A 12,397-nucleotide genomic window follows, 5' to 3' on the forward strand; every position below is an offset into this window, starting at 1 on the left:
CAGTAGGGCTGCCATCACAGTAGGAGATACTCACACCCAGTAGGGCTGCCATCACAGTAGGAGATACTCACACCCAGTATGGCTGCCATCACAGTAGCTGATAGTCACACCCAGTATGGCTGCCATCACAGTACTACAACATAGCTGACTATTAATTTATTAGCATATGACACAGTAGTTGATGATTATGTTATGTTAATTTTCAGAGAGAATAAAGAAACTAAAAGGTAAAAGATCCTTGTTTTGTGCATGACATGTTAGAAGGCATGTGCTGGTATGGTGTTGGCAGGCTGGGGTATGGGAGAACAGTGGAGGCCAGTTGTTGTGCATGTCTCACTGTGCTTGGGATCATGGCTGATCTTGGAACTAGTTGTCATCTTTGAAGAGACATCATTTGTTTGTACAAGTTTGTGCAGTTATGCTCCAGTAAACTTTGTCAGATTCCTATGTGTATGAAGATGTCTGCTCACATGTATTTGTCTGTGACATGTTATAAGTAGAGAATATTTGTGAAAGTAAATATGTTGCCCCTGAACAATGGTTCTGGTGGATTTGATATAGCAGGAGTTTTCCTGTGGAACCATATATCAAGGAACAAAATACCACAGGAACAAAACTCCTGGTATATTGATTCCACCAGAACAAGTGTTCAGGACAACATATGTACTCTCACACATGCAGCTGTTGTATTAATATGTACCTGTGATGGCTCGACAATTGAGTTCATTGTAGCTACTGACTGCCATGTTGTTCTGTGCAAGCCTCAGATTACTTGGATTGACGGTCTATTTTAGGTTATCATGAATCTGTGTTTGTCCATAAGTGGGGAGGTGAAATGGGGTTTATCCCCCTGGATGCCACAGGGACATATATGCCCCTCCTATCCAATTCTCAATTTGAAGATGAATAACACTCAAAATACATCACGCACACTTCACAGTTTTGAATTCTGCAAAATTCTCTGTTCTGTGATATCATCCACAGTCATTTTAGGCAAAGCATTTCATGTATATTGGGAAATATCAGATATTTACAATGAGAATTCAGTTACAAAAAAAAGCACATTAATGAATACGGATACTTTCGATTTATCATTTGAACAATGACCATTCTGAATTGTCACAAATAATATATCCTAACAATTATTGTGCATCTTTCAGAAAATACGCAAACATGAATGCCAAAGTCAACACATTGGATCCCGTTTCACATATAGCAGCTTTGAGATGTCTATTACATCATGTATTTGTCACACATCCCCGACATCCCCATACATTTTAACATCAAACAACACATTGTGTTTGTTCTTCATAAATATGGTCCAGAAGAATCAAGTGAAATAAATCTAGGTGTGAATGTTAGGCCCCCTTTTTTGTGAGTGTACTTCTCTGTTGCCTTTTGCAATTCGTACACAATGCACCAATGACAGATGTACTTTGAGTATTTGGTCCAAATATGCAAGTACTTTTTTCACCTTATCCCCATTTTATGTAGACAATATTTCTGCTACAAGTGTTGACAATGCTGATGGTGACTGAACTTCTTATAAAGGGGCCAGGCCTTTCTTTGATATGTGAACTAGTGTTTTATTTCTTCGGGATCCTTGATGTTAGTCATAGAAGCAAGGAGCAAAAATACGAGAAATCTATGAAATAAGAACTGGGGGATGTTGCAGGCTTCTACACCAGCAAATGTCATGTTACACTGTACATCATCAAACCAGTAATGATATCATAAAATTCTATTCCAGGTCTTCCGACATGTAACCATAATGAGTGAGTGAGTGAGTTTGGTTTTACGCCGCTTTTAGCAATATTCCAGCAATATCACGGCGGGGGACACCAGAAATGGGCTTCACACATTGTACCCATGTCGGGAATCGAACCCGGGTCTTCGGCGTGACGAGCGAACGCTTTAACCACTAGGCTACCCGACCGCCCCTAACCATAATGAAATACTAAACACCAAGTAAGATGTGACTAACAGGATCGGGTGGTCAGGCTCGCCGACTTGGTTGATGCATGTCATCGTATCCCAGTTACGTAGATCGATGCTCATGATGTCAATCACTGGATTGTCTGGTCAAGTCTCAGTTATTTACAGACAGCTGTCATATAGCTGGAATATTGCTGAGTGCGGCATTAAACAACAAACAAAATAAACAACAAAAGCATGTATTTCATTAGAATTTCAGGATTCTGTATTATGACCTACAATGAGGATTTAAGGCAGTATTGATAGTCCAACTAGTGTAGCAGGTGTATGACATTCTGTTGTACAGACGACACATCAGTTCTCTCCCCTGATGACATTGACCCGATCCCAGAATATACAGAACAAGAGGAGAAGCATGATGCACGGCACTGGAAGACAGTGACTGTTGGGGACAAGCAGTACAAGATTGATCTGAAGGTCATTGAGCCCTACAAGAAGGTCCTGTCACATGGAGGTAGGTTCCACCTCTGATCATTCTCTTTATGTCATATAGTGCAAGCAGTCTGGTAGCAGGCACATCAAGTTGTAAGTCTTTATGTCATATAGTGCAAGCAGTCTGGTAGCAGGCACATCAAGTTGTTAGCCTTTATGTCATATAGTGCAAGCAGTCTGGTGGCAGGCGCATCAAGTTGTTAGTATTTATGTCATATAGTGCAAGCAGTCTGGTAGCAGGCACATCAAGTTGTAAGTCTTTATGTCATATAGTGCAAGCAGTCTGGTAGCAGGCACATCAAGTTGTTAGTATTTATGTCATATAGTGCAAGCAGTCTGGTAGCAGGCACATCAAGTTGTAAGTATTTATGTCATATAGTGCAAGCAGTCTGGTAGCAGGCACATCAAGTTGTAAGTCTTTATGTCATATAGTGCAAGCAGTCTGGTAGCAGGCACATCAAGTTGTAAGCCTTTATGTCATATAGTGCAAGCAGTCTGGTAGCAGGCACATCAAGTTGTAAGTATTTATGTCATATAGTGCAAGCAGTCTGGTAGCAGGCACATCAAGTTGTAAGTATTTATGTCATATAGTGCAAGCAGTCTGGTAGCAGGCGCATCAAGTTGTAAGTCTTTATGTCATATAGTGCAAGCAGTCTGGTAGCAGGCACATCAAGTTGTAAGTATTTATGTCATATAGTGCAAGCAGTCTGGTAGCAGGCACATCAAGTTGTAAGCCTTTATGTCATATAGTGCAAGCAGTCTGGTAGCAGGCACATCAAGTTGTAAGTATTTATGTCATATAGTGCAAGCAGTCTGGTAGCAGGCACATCAAGTTGTAAGTATTTATGTCATATAGTGCAAGCAGTCTGGTAGCAGGCACATCAAGTTGTAAGTCTTTATGTCATATAGTGCAAGCAGTCTGGTAGCAGGCACATCAAGTTGTAAGTCTTTATGTCATATAGTGCAAGCAGTCTGGTAGCAGGCACATCAAGTTGTAAGTATTTATGTCATATAGTGCAAGCAGTCTGGTGGCAGGCGCATCAAGTTGTAGGTCTTTATGTCATATAGTGCAAGCAGTCTGGTAGCAGGCGCATCAAGTTGTAAGTATTTATGTCATATAGTGCAAGCAGTCTGGTATCAGGCACATCAAGTTGTAAGTCTTTATGTCATATAGTGCAAGCAGTCTGGTAGCAGGCGCATCAAGTTGTAAGTATTTATGTCATATAGTGCAAGCAGTCTGGTAGCAGGCACATCAAGTTGTAAGTATTTATGTCATATAGTGCAAGCAGTCTGGTAGCAGGCACATCAAGTTGTAAGTATTTATGTCATATAGTGCAAGCAGTCTGGTAGCAGGCGCATCAAGTTGTTAGTATTTATGTCATATAGTGCAAGCAGTCTGGTAGCAGGCACATCAAGTTGTAAGTATTTATGTCATATAGTGCAAGCAGTCTGGTAGCAGGCACATCAAGTTGTAAGTCTTTATGTCATATAGTGCAAGCAGTCTGGTGGCAGGCACATCAAGTTGTTAGTATTTATGTCATATAGTGCAAGCAGTCTGGTAGCAGGCGCATCAAGTTGTAAGTCTTTATGTCATATAGTGCAAGCAGTCTGGTAGCAGGCGCATCAAGTTGTAAGTATTTATGTCATATAGTGCAAGCAGTCTGGTAGCAGGCGCATCAAGTTGTTAGTATTTATGTCATATAGTGCAAGCAGTCTGGTAGCAGGCACATCAAGTTGTAAGTATTTATGTCATATAGTGCAAGCAGTCTGGTAGCAGGCACATCAAGTTGTAAGCCTTAATGTCATATAGTGCAAGCAGTCTGGTGGCAGGCGCATCAAGTTGTAAGCCTTTATGTCATATAGTGCAAGCAGTCTGGTAGCAGGCGCATCAAGTTGTTAGTATTTATGTCATATAGTGCAAGCAGTCTGGTAGCAAGCACATCAAGTTGTAAGCCTTTATGTCATATAGTGCAAGCAGTCTGGTGGCAGGCGCATCAAGTTGTAAGTATTTATGTCATATAGTGCAAGCAGTCTGGTAGCAGGCACATCAAGTTGTAAGTATTTATGTCATATAGTGCAAGCAGTCTGGTGGCAGGCGCATCAAGTTGTAAGCCTTTATGTCATATAGTGCAAGCAGTCTGGTAGCAGGCACATCAAGTTGTAAGTATTTATGTCATATAGTGCAAGCAGTCTGGTAGCAGGCACATCAAGTTGTAAGTATTTATGTCATATAGTGCAAGCAGTCTGGTAGCAGGCACATCAAGTTGTAAGTATTTATGTCATATAGTGCAAGCAGTCTGGTAGCAGGCACATCAAGTTGTAAGCCTTTATGCCATATAGTGCAAGCAGTCTGGTAGCAGGCACATCAAGTTGTAAGTATTTATGTCATATAGTGCAAGCAGTCTGGTAGCAGGCACATCAAGTTGTAAGTATTTATGTCATATAGTGCAAGCAGTCTGGTAGCAGGCACATCAAGTTGTAAGTATTTATGTCATATAGTGCAAGCAGTCTGGTGGCAGGCGCATCAAGTTGTAAGTATTTATGTCATATAGTGCAAGCAGTCTGGTAGCAGGCACATCAAGTTGTAAGTATTTATGTCATATAGTGCAAGCAGTCTGGTGGCAGGCACATCAAGTTGTAAGCATTGATGTCATATAGTGCAAGCAGTCTGGTGGCAGGCACATCAAGTTGTAAGTCTTTATGTCATATAGTGCAAGCAGTCTGGTGGCAGGCGCATCAAGTTGTAAGCCTTTATGTCATATAGTGCAAGCAGTCTGGTGGCAGGCGCATCAAGTTGTAAGCCTTTATGTCATATAGTGCAAGCAGTCTGGTGGCAGGCACATCAAGTTGTAAGTATTTATGTCATATAGTGCAAGCAGTCTGGTAGCAGGCACATCAAGTTGTTAGTATTTATGTCATATAGTGCAAGCAGTCTGGTGGCAGGCACATCAAGTTGTAAGTATTTATGTCATATTGTGCAAGCAGTCTGGTATCAGGCACATCAAGTTGTAAGTATTTATGTCATATAGTGCAAGCAGTCTGGTAGCAGGCACATCAAGTTGTAAGTATTTATGTCATATAGTGCAAGCAGTCTGGTAGCAGGCACATCAAGTTGTAAGTATTTATGTCATATAGTGCAAGCAGTCTGGTGGCAGGCACATCAAGTTGTAAGCATTGATGTCATATAGTGCAAGCAGTCTGGTAGCAGGCGCATCAAGTTGTAAGTATTTATGTCATATAGTGCAAGCAGTCTGGTAGCAGGCACATCAAGTTGTAAGTATTTATGTCATATAGTGCAAGCAGTCTGGTATCAGGCACATCAAGTTGTAAGCCTTAATGTCATATAGTGCAAGCAGTCTGGTAACAGGCGCATCAAGTTGTAAGTCTTTATGTCATATAGTGCAAGCAGTCTGGTAACAGGCGCATCAAGTTGTAAGTATTTATGTCATATAGTGCAAGCAGTCTGGTATCAGGCGCATCAAGTTGTAAGTCTTTATGTCATATAGTGCAAGCAGTCTGGTGGCAGGCGCATCAAGTTGTAGGTCTTTATGTCATATAGTGCAAGCAGTCTGGTAGCAGGCACATCAAGTTGTAAGTCTTTATGTCATATAGTGCAAGCAGTCTGGTAGCAGGCACATCAAGTTGTAAGTATTTATGTCATATAGTGCAAGCAGTCTGGTGGCAGGAACATCAAGTTGTAAGTATTTATGTCATATAGTGCAAGCAGTCTGGTAGCAGGCGCATCAAGTTGTAAGTATTTATGTCATATAGTGCAAGCAGTCTGGTGGCAGGCGCATCAAGTTGTAGGTCTTTATGTCATATAGTGCAAGCAGTCTGGTAGCAGGCACATCAAGTTGTAAGTCTTTATGTCATATAGTGCAAGCAGTCTGGTAGCAGGCACATCAAGTTGTAAGTATTTATGTCATATAGTGCAAGCAGTCTGGTGGCAGGCACATCAAGTTGTAAGTATTTATGTCATATAGTGCAAGCAGTCTGGTAGCAGGCACATCAAGTTGTAAGTATTTATGTCATATAGTGCAAGCAGTCTGGTAGCAGGCGCATCAAGTTGTAAGTCTTTATGTCATATAGTGCAAGCAGTCTGGTAGCAGGCACATCAAGTTGTTAGTATTTATGTCATATAGTGCAAGCAGTCTGGTGGCAGGCACATCAAGTTGTAAGTATTTATGTCATATAGTGCAAGCAGTCTGGTAGCAGGCACATCAAGTTGTAAGTATTTATGTCATATAGTGCAAGCAGTCTGGTGGCAGGCGCATCAAGTTGTCAGCCTTTATGTCATATAGTGCAAGCAGTCTGGTAGCAGGCACATCAAGTTGTAAGTCTTTATGTCATATACCGTATATCGCTGTGTATAAGGCGACCCCACGTATAAGACGACCCCCCTGTACACGCCTTAAAAATCAACCCAAAATCCTATACTCCGTGTATAAGGCGACCTGGAATGAAACACATGACAAGTCTGACTGATATACCGGTAGAAGATTTAACGTGCTCTTGCCGACTGTAGCGTATTTCGCACATGGACATCACAAATTAGTTAGTTAGTTACTTTGGAGATTTAATGTGCGCTTTCTGACTGATGCGTATTTCACACACATCACAAGTGCGCACACAAACCTTATATATGCAATAAAAATATGTTTATCTTGCGTTGTTTTTTTTCTACAATGATAGGTCGCGTGTGTAACTCCGGCACACGTCGCCATTTTGTGTTTACACGGTACGACACCAAATTGGTGCCCGTAAAATAAAATTCATTTATGAAGTAATAACATATAAGAGACAATGGTGAGTAATTTAATCGCCAATTAACTATGTTGTAACTAACTAGGCTTATGTTTGCTTCACATTCAGCGTGTTTATTCCACAATCACTTGTACACACCGTCTCCAACACTTGTTAATACAACTGTAAAAACAGCGGGAATTGATTTCAGCTTCACCGGTTATCACATGTTAGGTCACATGTGCAATATGCAAATGATTACCAGTACTTCCGGCTCTCTACTCACGGATGTTGATTGTTTTACCGCGTCAGCTGGTTTGACAATCTGCATCGAGGAGAGGGTCATTTCAACTTTATTTGAAGAAATTATTAAACTTTATTCAAGGAAAAGAGATACAAATCATGTTTATGTATGGAAATAGTTATTTGAACAGTTATTTAGGACGAAATGCGAAGTTTTATTGTCAAATACTGGGCTGGCTATCGGACGCCGGTTGACATCGCCAGTGGAAAAAAATGTGAGATCTTCGACTCCGTGTATAAGACGACCCCCCTTCTTAGCCCCCTCATTTTAGGTACGAAAAACTCGCCTTATACACAGCGATATACGGTAGTGCAAGCAGTCTGGTAGCAGGCGCATCAAGTTGTTAGTCTTTATGTCATATAGTGCAAGCAGTCTGGTATCAGGCGCATCAAGTTGTAAGTCTTTATTTCATATAGTGCAAGCAGTCTGGTAGCAGGCTCATCAAGTTGTAAGTCTTTATGTCATATAGTGCAAGCAGTCTGGTAGCAGGCGCATCAAGTTGTAAGTCCTTATGTCATATAGTGCAACCGGTCTGGTAGCAGGCACATCAAGTTGTTAGTATTTATGTCATATAGTGCAAGCAGTCTGGTAGCAGGCGCATCAAGTTGTAAGTATTTATGTCATATAGTGCAAGCAGTCTGGTAGCAGGCACATCAAGTTGTAAGTCTTTATGTCATATAGTGCAAGCAGTCTGGTATCAGGCACATCAAGTTGTTAGTATTTATGTCATATAGTGCAAGCAGTCTGGTAGCAGGCGCATCAAGTTGTAAGTCTTTATGTCATATAGTGCAAGAAGTCTGGTAGCAGGCTCGTCAAGTTGTAAGTCTTTATGTCTTACATAACCACCAGTGAGATTGTGAGCCAGGCAAAATCAATCTGTACAGGATCTCTGAGGTCACTTTACCATGACTCTAACGATTCCGATACTGGTTTCAGAATGATATGTTGACATACATTAAATTCAAACAAAAATTTGATTTTAGAAAAGGCTACCATATTTGATGTAAAAGCGCCCTGGGTGCTGAAACAGTTGACAAGAGGTAAAATGTATTAAGACCTTACAGCGCAAGTTTGTTTTTAGAGATCAAGTGGTAGTGAACAAACTCAGTTTAAACGATGATGAAACCAAAAGTTACTGGGCAGTTATGTACCATTTCTGCTGTTTTAAGTAACACAATCTGAAAACAAGTCAATTGTCACATACATTTTCAGTCTTAGGGCTACTTACATACTGGTCTAGAAGTTGGTCAGAGGGTGCTTATTGGAACAGGGAGCAGGGAACAGGGAGCCCAGTACAGTTGGTGAAGTTTGATGTTCAGCATTTTCATCATGGATAATGATCTCTTCCATGACAGTGGAAACTGCTATTAGATTTGTATCTGAGAAACATTTCAGGACACATATTCTGAACTTAGTAGAGATTTTGTGGATACACAAGCCAAGTAACATGCCCAAACTGTTATGTATGTTCCTGTACTTGCAGGTTACTATGGTGATGGTCTGAATGCAATAATCCTGTTTTCTGGTTGCTACCTCCCTGATCGCCGCCGCAAGGATTACAACTATGTCATGGATAACCTTTTCTAGTGAGTGCAGCATCATCTTTCTTAGAAATGAATTTCACATTGTGATGGTTTACTAGACTATGATCGCTTTGAACCATGCAAGTTAAAATCGTGTTAAAAACACAACTCATTGTTAAACAACAAGAGTTACTTTTATTAATGTAACAACAGAAATTACTTTCTATTTTTCACCCAACCTTCAGCTCAAAGAAGTTACCAAATATGTACCACTTATATACCGGTATATTGATGTATGACATCACAACCAGTGATCGACAGTTTCTGTTGAATTACCAAATTGTTGTAATGTATCTTTTTTCTAATTCCCTAATTCTTGCTATGATACACCTCCCCTGCATGTATCTCTCAAAATACAAGAAAATGCTAAACAGTGTAATGTCTGAATTTTGCTTTGTTTACATTTCACACAAGTGCGGTTTTCCTTGCATAGCGTGCGTTTTCACACCGAATATATTTTGCTTGAGTTTATGTAGACACTTTGATTTGGTCGCAAAGATCATTTGTCATTTTATTCTAAAATGTATGAGCAATTTCTATGTATTGCAGCTGAGTTTTAAAAATGTCTGATGTAATAAGCGTCTCATAACTGGTATACTTGAACCCGATTTTGTAAACACTGTCCAATATGGCAGAAAGTTACTTCAACAATTGTGTAGAGTTATCAACAACATTTCACTTTGATCATTGGTGATTTGATTAAAGAAAAAAACATTTACCGAAGATCACCGATATGGTATTTTTGAAATTCTGTTCTTTGAGTAAATATCAAATATTTTGATTTCAAAACATACACTATATTACACCGTGATTTAGCAATTTGTGAAAAGCGGTGACATTTACGACGTTCCTAATTTTCAGAGGTCATTTACAGTGATTTTGCTTTGCCTGAAATGGGAGGAATGATATTATAGAAGTGAAAACCTCACAGAGTCTTTGTGTGCAGCATTGTATCCAACTTCAAAGTCAGGGTAGAACAGGAGGGACATATTTGTTCCTGTGGCATCCAGGGGGTAATGCAAATATGTAAATACGTGTTTAATGAAACCTTAAGTGAAAAATTAACTTTTATTTATTGTCCGACGTTGCAGATCCTCAGGATCAATATTGCAGCTGAATCATGGGGTCTGTAAATAATCGAGTCTGGACCAGACAATCCAGTGATTGACATCATGAGTATCTATCTATGCAATTGGGATATGATGACATGCATCAACCAAGTCGGTGAGCCTGACCACCTGATCCTGTTAGTTGCCTCTTACAGCAAGCATGGGTTGCCAGTTGGCGATCATGGAACTTCTCCCTTTTCCAATCATTTCCCTTGATGATAGAACAATTTCATGATTGTCAGCGGGATTAAAACCCTGTGAAGTCAGCAACTAAGGCGAATGAATGTAGCCTTCTGCCACAACGACATGGAAGAAATTATATGAAATTAACAACTAAATATTTACTTACATCAGGACTTATTGTTTATCTGTTTATGTACTGTGAAGTATATGTTTTATGCGCTTTTTGTACAGTATGGATTGTAGTATTTGTGCATATTTGTGATTTAAACAAATCGAACAGATGAGAACCTTCTTCAGGGCTATGCATGCTCAACATGGGCAAGTAATGTAACGCAATTTGATAAATTTGCTTGAGTTTATCCAAACATGAATGGTATACTTGCCCCAGGACATGTATTTCATAACCAGTCAGCAAAGTGCGAGGTGCACATGCGAAACCCTCAGGGAATAAAGATCACATGCATCACGAAGGAGCATCATGAAGTGTTCTCACATTTAAGCATAGAGTTCCTGAATAGCTTTCAAAAGCTCCGCTTCAGTGAGTCACTGAGCTATCTCTAACGTTTTGAGTCACATGAGAATACTTCATTGTAATACATGCTTCAAGTCCTTCAGAGAGATTGACCCCACCCTCTGCCCCCGTGCCTTGTATGGCAGTCAAAGTGGTACCCAGTGTGACAGGAGAAGAGGCAGTGGCATTTGTCCATATGTATAACTCATATGTGTTGTGTCTTTGTATTGTATGTTTCAGCTACGTGGTGCACACTCTTGAGCAGCTTGTTGCGGAGGACTACATGATAGTGTACTTTCACGGAGCCACGCCACGCAGGCAGATGCCTAGCCTCTCTTGGCTCAAAAAATGTTACCAGATGATTGACAGAAGGTACTGTTGTCAACTATCTCGTCAAGCCGTGTGCCACTGGAGTAGTTTACCATACTCACTCACAGAGGACACATACCTCCATCTGTGCCATTCACTCACAGAGGACACACACCTCCATCTGTGCCATTCACTCACAGAGGACACACACCTCCATCTGTGCCATTCACTCACAGAGGACACACACCTCCATTTGTGCCACTCCCTCACAGAGGACACACACCTCCATTTGTGCCACTCCCTCACAGAGGACACACACCTCCATCTGTGCGATTCACTCACAGAGGACACACACCTCCATCTGTGCCATTCACTCACAGAGGACACACACCTCCATCTGTGCCATTCACTCACAGAGGACACACACCTCCATCTGTGCCATTCACTCACAGAGGACACACACCTCCATCTGTGCGATTCACTCACAGAGGACACATACCTCCATCTGTGCCATTCACTCACAGAGGACACACACCTCCATCTGTGCGATTCACTCACAGAGGACACACACCTCCATCTGTGCGATTCACTCACAGAGGACACACACCTCCATCTGTGCCATTCACTCACAGAGGACACACACCTCCATCTGTGCCATTCACTCACAGAGGACACACACCTCCATCTGTGCCATTCCCTCATAGAGGACACACACCTCCATCTGTGCTCTTCTCTCACAGAGGACACACACCTCCATCTGTGCCATTCACTCACAGAGGACACATACCTCGATCTGTGCCATTCACTCACAGAGAACACATACCTCCATTTGTGCCATTCACTCACAGAGGAGACACACCTCCATCTGTGCCTTTCCCTCACAGAGGACACACACTTCCATCTGTGCCATTCACTCACAGAGGACACACACCTCCATCTGTGCTCTTCTCTCACAGAGGACACACACCTCCATCTGTGCCATTCACTCACAGAGGACACACACCTCCATCTGTGCGATTCACTCACAGAGGACACACACCTCCATCTGTGCCATTCACTCACAGAGGACACACACCTCCATCTGTGCCATTCACTCTCATCTGTGCCAGTCACTCACAGAGGACACACACCTCCATCTGTGCCATTCACTCACAGAGGACACACACCTCCATCTGTGCGATTCACTCACAGAGGACACACACCTCCATCTGTGCCATTCACTCACAGA

The 12,397-nt window shown here is 41.4% G+C and overlaps 1 protein-coding gene across 5 annotated transcripts in view; it reads left to right on the forward strand.

Moving 5' to 3' along the window:
- LOC139461024 (uncharacterized) overlaps positions 1 to 12,397 on the forward strand; it is a 181,647-nt gene that overhangs the window by 126,272 nt on the left and 42,978 nt on the right. For 4 of the 5 annotated variants that reach the window (XM_071242508.1, XM_071242509.1, XM_071242511.1 and 1 more), the window contains exons 12-15: positions 207 to 227; positions 2,282 to 2,449; positions 8,958 to 9,060; positions 11,101 to 11,232. In XM_071242508.1, the coding sequence (XP_071098609.1) occupies positions 207 to 227; positions 2,282 to 2,449; positions 8,958 to 9,060; positions 11,101 to 11,232 (424 nt within the window). The remainder of the gene's footprint in view (positions 1 to 206; positions 228 to 2,281; positions 2,450 to 8,957; positions 9,061 to 11,100; positions 11,233 to 12,397) is intronic. The other variant, XM_071242512.1, reaches the window with a different exon arrangement.

The sequence above is a fragment of the Haliotis cracherodii genome, unplaced genomic scaffold (assembly GCF_022045235.1).
Source record: "Haliotis cracherodii isolate W230 unplaced genomic scaffold, xgHalCrac1.p SCAF_14, whole genome shotgun sequence".
Classification (NCBI taxonomy): domain Eukaryota; kingdom Metazoa; phylum Mollusca; class Gastropoda; order Lepetellida; family Haliotidae; genus Haliotis; species Haliotis cracherodii.